The 17,463-nt window shown below is 35.0% G+C and overlaps 3 protein-coding genes across 4 annotated transcripts; all 3 read left to right on the top strand.

Moving 5' to 3' along the window:
- Positions 1–441: 441 nt before the first annotated feature.
- LOC108456744 (uncharacterized) lies at positions 442–10,899 on the top strand. Of its 2 annotated transcripts, XM_053018866.1 has the most exons (21): positions 442–498; positions 635–695; positions 782–854; positions 1,061–1,183; positions 1,383–1,552; positions 2,728–2,877; positions 3,250–3,384; positions 3,523–3,583; positions 4,102–4,385; positions 4,927–5,058; positions 6,239–6,358; positions 6,524–6,610; positions 6,718–6,840; positions 7,002–7,119; positions 7,209–7,334; positions 7,767–7,901; positions 8,318–8,469; positions 8,649–8,789; positions 9,090–9,389; positions 9,989–10,107; positions 10,501–10,899. In XM_053018866.1, exons 2-20 carry the CDS (start codon positions 639–641, stop codon positions 10,082–10,084), a joined length of 2,583 nt encoding a protein of 860 aa, XP_052874826.1. In that variant the 5' UTR covers positions 442–498; positions 635–638; the 3' UTR covers positions 10,085–10,107; positions 10,501–10,899. The 2 variants fall into 2 exon arrangements, with proteins under 2 accessions (XP_052874826.1, XP_017610873.1); XM_017755384.2 differs by having other exon boundaries at positions 442–695.
- Positions 10,900–11,642: 743 nt separating this feature from the next.
- On the top strand, positions 11,643–14,759 carry LOC108456242 (protein CHROMOSOME TRANSMISSION FIDELITY 7). Its single transcript, XM_017754840.2, has 6 exons — positions 11,643–12,011; positions 12,092–12,356; positions 12,641–12,736; positions 12,841–12,909; positions 13,176–13,510; positions 14,309–14,759. The coding sequence occupies exons 1-6, from the start codon at positions 11,839–11,841 to the stop codon at positions 14,448–14,450; spliced, it is 1,080 nt and encodes a 359-aa protein (XP_017610329.2). The 5' UTR covers positions 11,643–11,838; the 3' UTR covers positions 14,451–14,759.
- Positions 14,760–15,370: 611 nt separating this feature from the next.
- Positions 15,371–16,980, top strand: LOC108454884 (uncharacterized). Its single transcript, XM_017753491.2, has one exon. The coding sequence runs from the start codon at positions 15,936–15,938 to the stop codon at positions 16,626–16,628; it is 693 nt and encodes a 230-aa protein (XP_017608980.1). The 5' UTR covers positions 15,371–15,935; the 3' UTR covers positions 16,629–16,980.
- The last annotated feature ends 483 nt before the right edge of the window (positions 16,981–17,463 follow it).

Here is a 17,463-nt window from a genome sequence, read left to right on the forward strand (position 1 = left end):
AATAAAAATAGTTATATTAAAAATTTAAAATAATTAAAAATAAAATAAAAAATATATATTAATATATAATTCGGGCCGGGCTGGGCCCGGGCCAAAAAATCTTACCCGAGGCTCTGCCCGTTTTTTAAACGGGCCTCGTTTTTTTGCCCAAGCCTATTTTTCGGGCCTATATTTTTACCCAAACCCTCCCATTTTTTGGGCGAACCTTCGAGCTGGGCCGGGCCGCCCAGCCCATGATCAGCTCTAATTACATGTCAACATGATGCTATTTTCACCTATTATTAAAAATAGCTACTCTAATGATATATTAATTCTTTCACTCGAAAAGAATGGCCTACTCAAATTACCTCAAAAAGAAAAGCCCATAAACTTAATTAGTCGAATTGTTGGGCTTTTGGGCCGATTACAAGAAAATAAATAAGAGACTTTGAAAGGGGTTTTATCAGATGCCTAAACCCTTACTGGCGATTGACCTATAAACCAGAACCTGGAAACCAGGTTCGTTGTTTGAGTTACTGTTCATTATCGGAAAGCAAACGCAAATATTTTGCTAAAACTTGACGAATTTCGTTAACATCCTTCCCCCCTTTTTTCATTTATGCGAAGTACTGTGATTTTACGTCTATTGGTGTAGTAAAATGGTGCGTTCGAAGGCTTCTTCAAAGAAGCAGCAAAAGAAAGGCATAGATTTCAAAGTAATTCTACTGCTAATGCTTCCTTTCTGTTTTCTTGTATTACTCGTTACTATTTAAAAAAAGTATTTATTTGAGTTTATTTACAGAAAATAAAGAGAAAGCTAGGCAGGAAATTGCCTCCACCGAAGAATGCCACAAATACTGAAATTAAATCCAAAGGTGAGGGTTAATAATTTAATCTGTTATCATATTTTTACTTTTGAATTAGGGAGACAATATGTTTAGCTGGAAAAAGTAATTAGTGGAATTTGAAACACTTCTTTTGCTACAAAAAATTCTTAGTTATAATCTCGAAAAGCATTATTGTTAGCTTTATTGGGGATCTGATTGATCGAAATTTGCTATTATGTGTATTGCGAGAGCAGCAATTGTACTTCCTGAGCAGAGTGTGGCAACAAACAAGGAAGGTTTAGCTGTGAGTAAGAAAGGATTGACTTTGAAAGAACTTCTTCAGCAAACATCTCATCATAACGCCAAAGTTCGAAGGGGTACTTTTTTTTTTATGATTTTAAAGAATTACAGCCTTTTTATTGTTCGATTGCATTATTTGTTTTCTAATTTGTGATTCATGAATAAACTTTTTCTTTTAGATTTTAGATGATTTGTTCATTGAGTATAATTTATGAATCTGTGTTTGTATTTGAGATCCATAAATTGTTCTTTATATGAGTTTTCTTCTCCTTGAAGATGCATTAATGGGAATCAAGGATTTAGTCCTTAATCATCCAGCAGAGTTGAGGCTGCACAGATATGCAGTTATAGAGAAACTGCGGGAGCGGATAAGTGATGATGATAAAGTAGTTAGAGAAGCGTTATATCAACTGTTTAAGTCTGAAATTTTCCCTGGTTGTGCTGAGGTTTTTTTCTTTCCCTTTTGTTTGTTTGCTCTTAAATTCAAGCTGGTGTTTACTTTCAAGATTAAGTTTTCCATGATGGTGTATTGCTACATGCTTATATTATTCGGTAGAAATTCTGGTGATGCAGATATCTTTATGCTTTAGCTTTTGGTGTTATTTATTAAATATTTAAAGGGCTGGTTTAGACTAGCTTATATTGTTTTATAAACGAGCCAGAGTTGTCAAGGGCACAAAGCGCACTCTAGGTAGTAGAACTCTTATATTGCCTTAGGCACAAGGTGCAAAAAAGGCTCTAGCCTAAGTGAAGTAAAGAATGATATGTATGTATGTATGTGAGTTTTTTATGTGTGTGTGTGTGTATAAAGCTTAAGACATATAATAAACTCTAAAGTTTGGTCTAGTGTATCTACAAAATATGCAATTTTTTTATTAGTCAATTTGTGTGATTTCCTTATGGTTCATGTCTATAGTTGAATACTAAAATATTGAAAAGTATAAATTTAGATGCTATGCCTTTCTTACAAGTAAATATATATCTAAGAAAAGTGAAAAAAAAAAGAAAACAAAGAGAACTTGGATCAACTGGGCTTTTTCTATGCCTAAAGCTTTACAAGACAGCATGCTTAGGTGCAGCAGGGATGTGCCTGATCAAATGGGCCTTGCCCAAAAGTGTCTTAAGGTGCTTTTGTCGTCTAGTGCAAAGGCACAAGCATGGTACACACCTTCACAACACCAAAACATGCTGGAGAAATGCTAAGTGGGTTTGCTATTTTTGTTTGTCCATAAGTTTGGTATTCTTTTTTGTATGCTGATGTGTCTCTTAAGGTGTGAAATTACTCTCATAGTTCAAACGTGGCTCAGGGTGGAATGCTGTTTAAGGCGAAGGAATTATTATCATTTTTAAGTGTATGCTTAAACCAGATTATTGTTCTTAGGATCAATACTTGACTTCATATGTATGTATATATGTACGTGTTTGTCGTATACATATACATATATATCTTTTAGAAAATAATCCTGCCCGAGTTTCTTTCTGCTACCATCTTTTCTACATGTGCTTCATTTGTTGTCCTGTGAGTTAAGATATGGCTGTACCTATTTTCTCCATTTATTATTTTTATAGTGATTATTCTTGTCCATTTAACTGACAATAGGTTTTGGCTTTTCTTTTCCAGGATAATCAAGGACTTCTCATCTCCTTATTGATGACATATATTTTCAATGCAATGACAAATTTAGCAATTGACATCCGCTTGATGGCTTTCAAATTTTTTGATCTTGTTGTGCAATACTATCCTCCTTGCTTTTCATTATATGCTGAGAAGGTATCATTTTTTTAATCATTGCAATTATTATATTTTTATTGGCTTCGGTAAAACAAGAAGTTTGTTAAAGGAATTAATATATAGTGCAGAAAAGAAAAGTCACGTTGATACTTAATAATATCAGATATGAAGCTTTTTTGGTTTCATTGGAACAGGGTATTATTGAGTTTTCAAGATAAAATTAAGTGATGATCTTTTAAAATTGTGATATAGCCAGTCCTTATTCTCTGTAGTCGTATTTCCTTTTTTTTTTTCCTGAACTTTTTTTATTTAGGACGGTGATATCCCATTCTGAATTAATTTGAGTAATTGTTTCTTATTGTTTTATATATATTCATGTTTGTGTTTCTTAGTTGGTTGTTTCATGACCAGATTCTTCAGAGCTATGAAGATATTTTAAGGAAAAACCAGTATTATGTAGAAGACAAGGGAAAGCTCAGAACTACTCTTTCAGGGTTAGTCCGCTGCCTGTCACTGTTGCCAAGCAAAAAGCCAGAATCTGAAAAGGTATGTTCCTATTGTCAATCTTGTGTATACCATCTTTCTTGGCTCTATTATTTTGGCAAACAAAAACATGAGGTGGTTCTTTGTCTGTAATGATACCAGCTTCTAATGTCTGTATTTATTTTCCATTAAATATCTTAGGGTATTTCAGGAGACAGGATGATACATGCTTTTGAGCCTGATGCACCAACAGCAAATACTGGTATGTAAAATCTTAATGCACCCTGTCTTCATTACACTTTTTTTCTCCTTTGTGTTGGTTTTCTATTCCACTAAATGAATGATGGTTACAATTAATTGGAAAGTGTATGGTCTGGTTTCTGTGTTTATGCCTTGTGCAATTCCCCCCCCTCCCCCCCAATTTTTTTTTTTTAATTATTAGGTTTTTTTGGGCTTCAATTTCTGTTTGTTATTTAAAGTATTAAATTGTGCATTTGCTGCCAGCTCTTCCTAAGGAGTTAGGTGACTTCTCTATCTAACAATCAGAGTTGAGGAGTGTGTTTTCTTCATTATTGTAATAATAAGTAGTGTAAATTGCAAAGTTTCTTAACCTTGCCCCGCTAAACTCTCTTTTTCCCCCGCTACATACTCTGCTCCAAATTTTGTCAACTTTGTTATTTTGTTCTTTTCTTTTCAGCTTCTTTTGTTTTAATTAGGAGGTTAAGAAAACCATGCTGGCATGCTCTGGTTGTATTAATGACTTTATTTTTGTTCCTGTAGGTTTCTCTACCATTATCAAGAAACTAAAGGAGCTTGTGCTAGTTCTAATAAACTGTTTCCAAGAATTTATTCCATTGCTCATTTCTATGCCACAACTGGATGCACAATCATTTGATTGTATATTATCCATACTTCAAAGCATAGATATTGCTGTAAGATTTTTTATTTATGGTACTCATGAAGTGGCACCTGAGTCAATATGCAATCAAACTCTCTCATCACCCTTGTCAAAGAAGTTATTGGGAGCATTTCCCCTTTATCCAAAACACCACCTTTCTGTGAAGGTATCTCCTTAACATGATTTCCGAATCTTTGTTTGGCTTTCCAATGGCCTTTCTTATCTTTTGTCTCTTAACAAATACATCTTAATTTCTTTCCAATCTCTTGTGTAAGGAAAACATTCAGTCAACCCATTTCGTTTTAGCAGTAATAAAACAAAAAGATGAACAATTTTGAGTTCTGTTGGATGCTGATGTATCTTGCATTCTATAGACTAATGCTTCAGCTGGTATCTTAGATTATGTTTTATGACTGTTGCTGTCTTTTCCTTCTCTGCATATCCAATACTATCATTGTTATGTTGAGGCTTTTGAAAAGAAAAAACAATTGCCTGTGTAGAAAAAATATCTCATTGAGTAATATGGCTTTTGATCAACCCCTGTTGTTGACCAGTAGAATTGAGAACCATGTATCTTGCCCTCTCCCCTGTTCCTTCTTGATATGCGTGTGTGAGAGTAACCCTAACCATTACATGATTTCTTTAGAAACTGTTGTTGATTTTTCCTTAATCTTATTGCAACTGATCCTTTTATATTTTGAATTTAGGAGGATGATAGATATTTTATCCTGAACATTGTCATAACGGAGATATTTTTGCACCTCCGGGGATGGATCTGCCCTTCTGCAAATTTGTTTGAGAAATTTCTCGAGTTTATAGAGAATGCACTACTCGGCACGGTTGGCTTCTTGAAACCCTCTTGCATTCCTTTATCTGGTTTCTTTCTGAACTTGCTCATTGAAGTAAAAGTAAACTCTCAAGTTTAAAGATCATGTAATGGTTTTTTTTCTTAAAAAACAAGGTTTTGATCCAACTTATGAATTCTTAAGATTCAAAAGGTTTTGTACCCACTGTAGCTTCATACTGGAAGGTAAAGAGAACAATTAGGGTGTTGAGAGAGGGTGTCTTCATTTTTTTCATACCATATCACAATTATGATGGATATGTGCCTTGCATTAAAACTTGGTTAATAGTCTGATATGGACCTTTGGAGAACCAAACCTCAAAAGCTGGCTATTGAGGTTGGAGAGCCTAGGTCCATATGAGCTCCACTAGGAAATTCCTTACTTTCCTATGTGGGATCCAAGTCCCACGCCTTGCAATTGGCACATAAAAATCTACCACGCTCTGCAGCCCCGGCGCCCACGCAGGCTAGCTTTATTCTAGCTTAATCTATCCTCGGGCAAACACTGCAATGCCAGCATCACCACCCACGCCACACGATTGCAACTGAGAAACATGATGGTTGGCTCTGATACCAATTGATACGGATGTTTGGAGAACCACACCCCAAAAGCTAGAGGTTGGAGAGCCTAGGTCCATATAAGCCCCACTAGGAAATCCCTTACTTTCCTATGTGGGGTCCAAGTCCCATACTTTGCAATTGGCACATAACATAGTCATTGCGATTTCTTGGAGATCAGTTTTTTCCTGTTCATGATCTTTCAAAATTCAGCAATTCAAAGGTCTGATTGTAGATTGTAGTAGGGAATTGTTTGGAATAGTTCTTGGAAAGGTTGGGATCACTGAAAATTGGAATAGGATTTCTGTGGTTGAAGTCAGAGAAAATTTAGTGGCTAAGGAAGTATTTCTGGCTAGTTACTCTTTTTCTTTTTCTCTTTTTTTTTGCTTTCTAGGTTTGATTTAAAAATCTATTGTCTACCTGAGAACAATTTTCCTCGGGTTATTAGCTTTGCATTTTAAATTACGCAATAATTTCAAATTTTATTTTGTCATCATACTTCTCTGAATTAGTTTAAAGGTTCTTAAAGTATTTTGATGCTCTTCAACTATAAGACTCATTTTATGTTATGGAGTGCAGTCTTTATAGAATTGCTTCTGATAACTTGCATCCTGTAGATTTGTTGTAGCACACGTTCTGGTAAAGCAGCATGGGAAAAGCATGTATCTTCATTGCTTCCTTTCATTCCCAAACTTGCATCAGAAGTGGAAACTTGTTGGCAGTCACGCATTCTTGAGGTTGGTTTTATTTTGAGAGCACTGTTTAAGTACATTATGTTGATTAGTTTTTCTCTTGTTTTCTGGGCTTGGCTTTTTTTTTTCCCTCCAGTTTTGTTGGCCATATAGTTCAAGGTGTTTGTTTCATAGGTCTTAAGAAAATAACCATTAAAAACTTTGTTGCAGTCATTTACTCAGACATTCAAGGGTTGCAATCCAGAGTCTTCACTTAAATTGGCTTGCCTGTCCATGATTGAAGAAATGTTAATTCCTGTAAGCTCAATTCGATACATTTTAAGTGTCACTAAAAGGCAACTCCTACTTTGGACCTCATTTGCATCATCTGAAAATTAAGTCTAGTACTATTTTTTAAATAACAGAATGGAGATAAGCACTATACTGAAGCAAGTGATACTGTGGTATTAGACTTTCAGACTGTTTGGATAAGAGAGCTGCCCTTGTTGTTAATGCTACTTGGTGATAGACAACCATCCTCTTCTCAGGTATTAACCTATTTTACTTTATGAGCTTCACTAACATGGTTAGATGGTGGACAAAATTGTTGAAGTTGAAAAGTTTGATCATCGTTTATAATCATCTTAACCAATGATCCACTTTGTTGTGAGTCCTCAAAACACGAGTAACTATTTTTCTTGCACCTTAGGTTGTCTTGCGCCTTCTTCTTCGTCTTGGGCAATTTTCTGGTTCAAACTCTTTTCTTTTTTGGGAATATGAAAATACTCAATTTGCACTCAGTGAGTTTTACAGCACATGTGAAGAAGGTATAAGTTAATTTTTGCCGAAACTTTAGTTGATGAAACAAACTTACCTACTTTAGAATTGACCTGTCATTTCATTTCTTTGTTTGCAGGAAACATATACTATGGTCCTTTCATGAGACTTCCTAGGGATTGTCAGGAGTTGTCTATCTGTTGCCTTTATTATTTCTCTAACTTGAGTGCTCTTTTTCTGAAATCAGTAGCTTTATGTTGCCTGTGTAAGTGTTTTTTTATGATTTGTTTGTTTTAGGTCTTTTATATTAAAATTTTATACTTTTATAATTTCAAAACCTTCATATTTTTTAATCTGAATCCAATACCAAAAAGATAAAAAATTTGAGGTTTTCAGAAAAGAAAGATGACAGTTTCAGACGTCCCAAAATGGCAAGTGTTTTTTTTAAGGTAACCCGAAATGGAAAGTTGACGTATAATTTAGAGACATTATTATTTTGCTTTAGTAAAAGACAAAAGAAGTGAGTTGTCCATTTGGACATTTGTGCTGCTGGATGTTGCCGGCACCTTCTTTTGGCCTTTTGGTGGATGATCTTATTGTAAATTTGGTAAGGAGATACTTAAAATAGCAAAGCTACATTTTCTCTGTTTGACATATAATGTCTTCTATTATCTTCATTTTCCTCTGTATATTTCAGGTCCTCAATTGGAGCCATTTGTATCTTTCCGCATTTTAGAGGTTCTGCATGCTGCCTACAAAGCTGGACACATCCAAATTGCTGACCACATCAGCTTCTTCATGACTTTACTATCTCGTTTCAAAGTTTTCCCTGGTATTTCAGAACTACCTTCACTTTCCAATTTTGTTGGTTATATCACTTGGCTCTTTTATTTTGTCTTTTCAACAAATTTAAATATTTTGGGTATCTTTTAACTTAACCCTTTATGGTGCATATGCTTGTAAATTTGTATCTTGTAAGTTCATAATAGCCTGCTACACAATAGGATGGTTTTGTAAAATGTTTTTACTTCCTAACTACAGAGAGTTGGCCCTTTAGATTCTATTGATTTGGTTGCTCCTAAAACTCCTCTTTCTATGAGCGGGGAATAAGGTGCATCATGGTGCAAGTGCTTATAGGGGAATAAATGACTGCTACACTCTGTTCTGTTTTGATACTTTTATAGTTTTACTTGTGATTTTACTTTATCATTATTTGATATCTATCTCAATGGGATTTCCTATTTGCAGAAAATATAGATCCTGTTAGAGAAAGTGATGTGAAGGTTTCAAATCATGGAGCTTTTAAGTCTCTCACCAGCGTGCTTTGCTCATACTTGTCACAGATGGGTGATAGTTCTGTTGTTTTACAAATACTAGATAAAGCAATCATTGGCTTGATAGTAAGTTGACTGAACTGCTTGCATCTTCTTTTCAGTTATTTCCTTGTTCCCGTAGCCTAGGGTTTATCCAAGTTTTTGATATGTTGGATGAGTTGTTTCTCATTTTCCATTTGGTCCCTTTCCTTAAAAATTTATCTGCAAGTCAGAATGCTTGACAGTGGTAATGTAACCTTTTACAGTTGTTGCAACCACCTCTTGACAATGCATGTGCAATGTTGAGAGTGCTCATTGTGCTGGACTCTAAACCCACTAGGCTTTCTGAACAAAGTATAATTGCTCTAAGCAATTTCCTTCCCGGATATCTTATGGATGTTGTGCATGTAAGTTGTCAGCATTTGCCTTCGACTTAAATTCTTCACATGTTTCTTATCTGCTATCTTGTTATATTTCGCATTTTTAGTTTTTCTGTTGGTCATCCTCTTGCCTTTATATTGATCCTAAGTACTATAAATTGTTCTTACTTAGTTCTTGTTATTTGTGCATCTATGCTTGAATTTGCTAACTCCTACCAGGAGTGAAAGGGAAACCAGCAAATAAAAATTCTGTGCATCATCATGTTGTCTCTGTAGACTACTTTGTTTTCTTGATTCTAGTTGCCAAATTTCTTTTGATTTATGCAGTGTATTCCAGAAGATGATGTTCGCACATGGCGTTATTACCTTCTACCATGCTTTTTCTTGTTTGATAGGAGTAACAGGATTCTGAAGCTTGTATTGGATGTAATTGGTTCATTTTTAACTGACAGTAATTTGTCGCTTCCATCTGATACCTCTACAAGATATGCCACTGACAGTCTCAGTCGGATAAATGCGACTATTTCTCTGCTACTATTAATGTACAAGGACATTAAAGTTCAGAAAATTATTTCTTTATTCAGAACAGAGGTCAGCTCAATTTTGCAAAGCATAGCTTCTTTACAGGTATGGTTTTGTATCATGCATTGTTCCTTCTAAAAATATTTTTATAAGCAAAGAAGCAAAAAGTATGGATGAATCTTGTTTCTGTTAATCATGACTGAAATTTCACTAAAATTCTAGCCTCTGGGATCCTTTTAGCATTTATACTTTTATTTGTTTATCATGCATCCTGTGCTTAGTAACATTGATTGTTGATGTGTCAATCCCATTGTTCAGTTTCTGTATATGAATATGATTTCTGCCAAAAGCACATTTTGTTTTAGGTCTTTGGTTTGCATTACTTGGTCAAGTATGCTCTTCTAATCCTATGGACTTCAAGATTTCATTAAATGATGAAAGAGTAGAACTTCTTCGTTGGATATGCCCTTTTTCATCCGATTTTGGCAATTTATGACGTTACAACTTTTTTCCCTGCTGGGTCTGCTTCCTACTAGATCTGTCTGCCTAGTACCTTTTGACAGCCATATGGTTTTGAAAATAAATGGTGCTTTAGTTAATCCTTTGGACAAGGCACTGCAAATTAACTTAAATTATAGAACTCCGTGGTTCTCATGTTGTGTGATTAATTCATGTCTTTGGTCTCTTTTCTATTGTTACTGTAGTCTTCAGAAGTCAAGATGACCCTTGAAGAAAGGCACAGATTTCAATGTTCATTTGAACAATTAAAGGTGGTTACTAGTACATCACCAGCTGGCTGATTATCCAATGAACTTTGGGCACTGTGAGTATATTTTATTTTCTTCTATCATTATTATTTTGATACAACTCAATTTTTTATTTTGTAAAAGTTTTTCATCTATTTTGAAGATTATACCTCCAAACCCTTGTTCAAAAATGTGTTCGATGCAGTTAGTTAAGGAAAAATGAAGCCAGATAACATAGTTTCTAACAAAAATTTGTGCAACAAAAGGAGAGATTTTCATGTGATGGAAAGGTTAAACAAGACAAAAGAGTCTTAAGAATATCTAAGATTACTGCTATAGATTGTTGTCTGAATCCAATTATTTGAAGTTAATAGTAATGATGCTTGTAAATAATTGATTCTATTGGGGAACTATTGTAACTTCAAAAAGAAAAAGGTCTTTAATATCTTTCACATTCCTGTTTCAAGCAGCAAAAAGGCATTTACCCCTTTGAGGGTTTGGGATCGGGTCTAAGCAGAAAGCAAGCACAAAAAGGGAAAATGAATCAAGTGGAAGGAATATTGATGAAAATGCTGGTTCAGCTAATCCGACGTTGGTAAGGGCCCTGCTTTGGTTGTTTGTAATTTTAATGGTGGTTAGAGGGGAAATTGTTGATTACACCACGTGGTTGTAGGATGAGGTACATGCATTGTATATTTGAAAAACATAGATATAGCAGCCAGCCTGCAGTCCAAGGGAAAAGCCATTGAAATGGATCCCAAGGATTACATATTCCAAATCAAATCAGAAATCCTGCCTCGTAGATGATTTAGCAGACGCTTATGAAATTTTTTATAATCATCCATTCTATAATGTAAAATTTTCGGATATCCTCTTGAGTATCTTATTCTGCCTATTGCAGCAGTCTCTCTTTGTTTATTTCAATTTAAATATTAACTTTTTGTAATTGAAAATTTAGAAGTACGGAACGATTTATTAATTTGACGTTATCTTTAAAAGAAAAAAAAGATAATAATTCAACAGAGCATACCTTGAACCTATTCGTAATTTCTTTTTGCTAAAATAAGGATTTGAAAATTGGTTTGGTAGCAGCTAGAAGTTTGCAAATAAACCTGAAAGGTATGCATGAATGAAAGCCTGTACTACTTCACTTTATACTTGAGTAAATAAGAATAAGTTAATTAATAAGGATAGAATTAATCAACAATGACAAATTAATGGAGAAAATCACTTGCATTGATCAAAGATGTTCTACGCCAAACAAACTGAAAAAAAATAAAGATTTTTGTAACTACTACTTGAACAAACAAAACTCTAAGGGAAGGGGAATGTTTAGTTCAATGTTATGGATAATCATTATAAGTTTATCTTGTAGGCTCTCGCAAATAATTATTTGGTTTGATAGAATACTTATTAAGGGTGTATGCTATTCTAGATTTATGTAGGAAAATTTGTTGATTTCTATTTTTTTCTTTCTTCACTGATTACTGATTTGGTGCTTGAAGAATTTTATTTTACCCTCGCCAAATTCTCACTTAAAAAATATTCAAACTATAAAGGAAGAGAGTAAAAATGGGATGAATCCAAACGTAACCTTCATAGGATTTAAAATAGGAAACTTGAATTTTAAAATGGGAAGGGAAAGGAGAATAGGAGATTCATAAGGGGCTATTCCGGTCTGGCGGGAAGTTTTCAATAAAAATTTAAAATATCTTTTAAAATCTTTAGAGCGCCAATTCAACAGCAACAAAAAGTCAAAAACTCCACCAATATGCCATTTTGATGAATCATCCAAAAGAGGGTCGAGGATGCAATCCAAAATAAATTCCTTCTTCAAGCCTCCTTCTTCTTCTCTGTCGGTTGAGCTCTCAAATTCACCTCCAGTTTTCAGCGATGATGAGAACGATGAATTAGCCACCTGGGAGAAGAGTCAGCACACCATTGTTAACACCTACACGCGTAGACCTTCAAATTTTAATGGGTATTTTCTTTTCTACAAAAAGTCTGGATTTTTGTTTTGTTTTGTTTTTTTAATTTTATTTACTTTGGGGACTTTTTAAGGAATGACAAGAAAAAAGAATCTGGCGATGACAAGTTCGATAAACCCATATCAGAAACTAGGGTTTCAAGGGAAGAATGTGGTTCAAATGGGAGAAATCTAAATAAGAAGAGAAGTTATGCACAGTTTCATTTGGAGTTAGGTCAATCTGATTTTCTTCTCCATGCCTGTTCAATTTGTGGGGTCAAGTATTCTCCCGGGGATGAAGCTGATGAAAGGAACCATTCCATTTTTCACAAGAATTTCACTCTTGGGGTTCAATTCAAGGTACATCTCTAATTTGCTTAATACTATATATATATATATATATATATATATATATATATATATATATATACACATGAAGAAGCTTCTCTATGTTTTCGCTTTGTGCTTTTTAACATGTCTTCTGCAGTTCAGGATTGTTCCTCTGCTATTTACATAAATACAATAGTAGCAAAAAAAGAAGTTTGTTCTGATCCAAAAGCTAATAGAGTATTTTAAGAATTTGAAAAGTAGTGAAAGAATGGTAATTTTCACGGAATCTTTTGACTTCTAGATTCATTTTACAGGGATGGAGAAATGAGAGGGTTGTTCATGTGCCCAATGTTGAACGAAGTCGAGTCATTTTGGTTTTGGATTCTGATCCTCTAGCTCAGAGGAATAAGGTTAAGATTTTGGGTTTTTGAGAATATTACACGGTTTATCTTTTATAATTTATTTCAACTTGATGATTGTGAGGTTCTTTGTTGCAATACTGTCGTGTTAGTAGGTGCAAGAGGTTGTAAAGATGATGGAGACTGAACTTGGTGAGGGCTGGATTTTTCACAAGCTTTGTAAGGTGGTTTGATTGCATTTTACATACTGGCAATTTGACACGCTATGCACAAAAATCTGTTTAATTGTCGTAGTAAATGATTCTTATTTCTTCCAAAGTTTCCGCAACTACTTCAGTATGCTTTGCTTTACTTCGTATAGTGTTGGTTTATTACTTAGTTGCTTGCATTTGATAAATTTCTATATCACTGTATTACAGTCCAAATAGTTGCAAAGTACAACAATTTATGAACTCCAATCTTGGGAATTTTTATATTCTACTGTTTACAGGTATACCTATTCATTTCCTCCCAACGGATTGCTGGGTGTCTAGTTGCAGAACCAATAAAGGAAGCGTTTGAAGTTCTTTCATATCCAGTTGGTGAAAGACAGGATGGTGCCATAGCAAAGCGAAGGTCAAACCCAAGCAAACTTCAGTTTGGGGAAATTGTTTTAGAGAGGGAAGTCATAAAAAGAGCTCCTTCAGAGGTATTGCATGAAAATCACACTGGAGCAATTCTCTGTAAAAAGGAAGCAGTACACGCTGTTTGTGGCATTAGAGCAATCTGGGTCACTCCCTCCAACAGGAGAAAAGGCATTGCCACTCAATTGTTGGAAGCAGTGAGGTAAATCCTTGACCATTTTAGTTAACTCAAACTGTTGTTTCAAAATGGCTTTGGTTTTTGGTGATGTTTGAGTGTCTTACACAGTATACTGACTCATTTTGAATGCCTGCTCATTTTAGCCTTGTACTTATTTCTGTTGACAATATATATCACAATGAGAATCAGTTAAAGCATAACCTAAGATATTATTATTGGATATCAATGAGATAGTTAATATATATAAATAGCAAAAACAAATAATTAGGTTAGCTTAATCTCAAAAGAGATGAGAGCATAGCATTCTGTTGTTTTTTATGCGTAAATCAGCTGATTTGACTAAGAAAATAATGCTAAGGGTTCACTTATGTAGCCTTCTTTCGATGTACACTTCCTTTTTTGTGCTCTGGCGGTCAAGCAGGGCACTTCCTAAAATTGAGCCAAAATTCATAATTCAAGCAGGCAAAAGTTATCTTAACCCAACAATGCCTGGTATTTCTTATGTCATTGTTGGTTGGTTAACTCTGTAATATCCCTGTCAACATGGCTGATTTGATGCTTATGTGATCCCTTTGATGCTTATATGATCCCCTGCAAGATCAAACAAATTCCCCAGAGTGGAGAAGTTAAAAGTGTTGAAAATAGTAATTGCAATGAAACAGTCTTGCATGCTTAGTCATATCTCCGAAAGTAGCTACTTTTGTTTTATGCTTTTGGGAAGCAGTACATGAAATTTTGAGTCGGAATTTGGTGATTGAACCGCAAGGCCTATTTCTAGCTCCAATTCAGTTTGTAATGACTATGCTGTTTTGTAAATTACAGGAAAAGTTTCAGCAACGGATATGTTACTGAAAAATCTCTGCTGGCATTTTCTCAACCAAGCTCAGATGGACAGGCTTTGGCATCCAACTACATAGGTACCAGGTCTTTTTTGGTGTATAAAACGGGCAATTTGTGCCGCTAGATATTATATATATAGCCAAATTCAAGTAAATTTATTTATTTCTTCCATTTTGAGTTGAGAATGTGTTGTTATCTTGACGACATAGCTACCAAAGCCTAACCGTGTTGGTTCAATATCTAATGGAACCACATTAACGATGGAATTCTTTCGTATAAATTCATTTCCCCCCAATATTCAGTCGAGAAAGAGGCATTAGCTATTGCCGGTGAACAAATATATCTTGCTTGATTCTGTAATGAACTTGGATCCAATTCAAGATTTTTGGAATTGGATAGGAGGTTGAATTAGTAAAGTTATCGATTTGATCAATCTGTTTGATTCAATTAAATACATCATTAAAAATTTGGTTCAATCAGTTTATATTGTTCTTAGACCAATCCATTCAAAGCTCTTTTTTGAATTGACATCTTGGCCAATTTTTTTATCCAATTGGTGGGGTTCAAATAACCTGGATTCAATTGCATTAGCTTTTATCACAAAAAGTGTTCTTTTTGACATTCTCAATCCGCCACCACCCCCCGACTAACGAAGAGTGGAGTCTTTTTTAGAAAAGTAAGATACTAGTAATACGTAGCCACTGAATAGTAGAACAGCAGGTTGATAGGATTTAAAACCCATGATGTCAAGCTCTCCATTGTTTTGCTCTTAAATCACCTGCTGCATCCAATGCATAGTTCATACAACACCAGTATTCGCATTATGTTTCATCTTATTCCATTACACTCATCAAACTGTTCTCACCTTACTCGTAATAACAACTAGGGTGGACAGTGTAAGCGTCTGTTACTTCTTTTCTACGCAACATTCCTTTTTAGTAATAAATTCAATTCACTACTTTTTTTTTAACACTAAAATTCAAGGATGGCCCAGCAGAGTTTATGTTTAACCAATAACAAGACTATATTAACAATTTCAGTTCTAACTTACTAAAGTTTTACCCAAGATGGAAAATGATGAACAAACGTCCAAACGGAAAATGACCAAAAATCGAACCAATGGGAAGACGTTTTTAGGACCTTCAAATTCAATCCCATATAGATGCCAATGGTACTTGGAGCAGACAATAATAACATTAGAAAGATATACATGAGGGGGACGGGCAATTTCGACTTTCAATCCCATAAAACAAATGAATTTCAGTTTTACTGCGTCGTTTTGAGAATCTCCATCCCAACCCGTCTTTTACTTGAGCCCCAAGTTTTTCTCTAAACTAAATTAAAAAACGTCCAAATGAAAAGAGTACCCGATACATATCTATATCTCCACCTTACGTATCTCTCTCCTCTTCTTTTCGATCCTCACCGCCTTACTTTAATTTACCCTTTTGTACTCTCACCCTCTGCCCCCTTAAACCCCCCCTTCCTCCCCCAAGCTTTTTATATATAATAAACCCCCCTTTCTCTTTCTCTCATCACTCTTTTTCGTTTTCCACTCCTGATTCTTCCGCTTATATTTGCAGTTTCTTCTGAAGCTGACGTCATTAACATGGTGGAGGCCGCTGCCGTTGGTGGTGTTGTTGCTGGAGGGGGAGTTCCGTTCCCGGTTGTTTTCTTCGATGGAGAGTGTGAAACTGGTATAGGGAATGTCGTTATTCATCCAGCCATGGATTTCAAGGCTTTCCAATCGATTCTTAGCCGTAAGATCGGGATCTCGCCTCATCAATTCTCCGTCTATGTTGCAGACGGCAACAACCCGCGCAACCGCTTCCCTATAACTGGGAAAATAAATTTCTCAGCGCTTTCTTACGAAAAGGACTGTTTCTTCCTCGTTGTATTGAAAAGATCACGGCGGTCACGCACAAGGAAAGGAAAGAACGCGGAATCGTCTCCTCCGATGGCGGAGATAAAGAAGGAACCGCCAGCGAATGCTATGTTGTTGAGGCGAGGCGGTGGTGGGGGTAGTGAATTGGTGGAGGCGAGGGTATGTACGGGATTGGATGAATTTGAGAGGAGGGTAAGGGATTTGCAGATGGAGAAAGAGAGGTATTTGGTGAATTTGGGAAGTGCCAATCTGAGAATTGCAAGGGAATCGAAAAGTTTGTTTTGTGAAGAGTGCGAGAAGGCCAAGGTTATCGGAACAGATATCGACTTTCATTGGTGCGTTTACGACGCCGTTACTTTCGGGTTCCGGTCTCACGCCGGTCCGATTGCCCGACCCGCAAAAGGCTCCGGTTATTGAAAGTAGGCTTATAATGATGATGATTGTTATTATTGGTTTTAAGTAGAAAGGATGTTTTTCTATTTGTTTTTAGCCCCTGCGAAGAGAGGGGTTGAATTGAAACAAGAAAATTATTTGGGCGCAGTTGAGCTTTTACATGTATTTTTGGAATGAAGAGGTGGAATTGAAAATAGTATGAAAGGAATATATATATATATATATATATATAAAATATAGTTGGAAGGATTATAGGAGCTTTGATTTTCTTTTTTCTTTTTAGGGAATTGATGATTTGCAGTAGCATCCTCCCTTATTGTTTGTAGGGATGGAAAATTGAAGTTAAAAGAACATGGTGTTCTCATGGAAAGGAAAATTATTTATAAGTATAGGACCTTTTTTAAAAAAAAATTTCTTTTGTTTTTTGCTTTAATTGTTTAGCGTGTGGTTCCCCTGGAAATATTTCTCACTTGAATGAATAATATCATCATATCAATCCTTATCCTGCTCTTTATATCTTTTGCCTCATGTTTTCATTATAAACATCTTTATTGTATAATCTTTTAACATTTAAAAAATGATTAGTCTTGGGTTAATCCGCTACAATTCGGATTAATAAACTGGATTAGTATTAGTAGATAATAAACTATGCTTTAAATTTAAATGAAAGATAATAACGAACACAATTTTCATGACCATTACTTATACCTGCACGTGTTGGAATCTCTTACATTAGATTATTCTATTTAAATCGTTTCAATTTTTTTTAATTTAGTTATTTTAAACAAAATAATTTGTATGAATTAATTGTTTTAGTTATATTAATTCTAACATATGATTTTTTTTATTTTTTACTAAA

Source organism: Gossypium arboreum, chromosome 9 (assembly GCF_025698485.1).
Source record: "Gossypium arboreum isolate Shixiya-1 chromosome 9, ASM2569848v2, whole genome shotgun sequence".
In the NCBI taxonomy this organism is placed as follows: Eukaryota; Viridiplantae; Streptophyta; class Magnoliopsida; order Malvales; family Malvaceae; genus Gossypium; species Gossypium arboreum.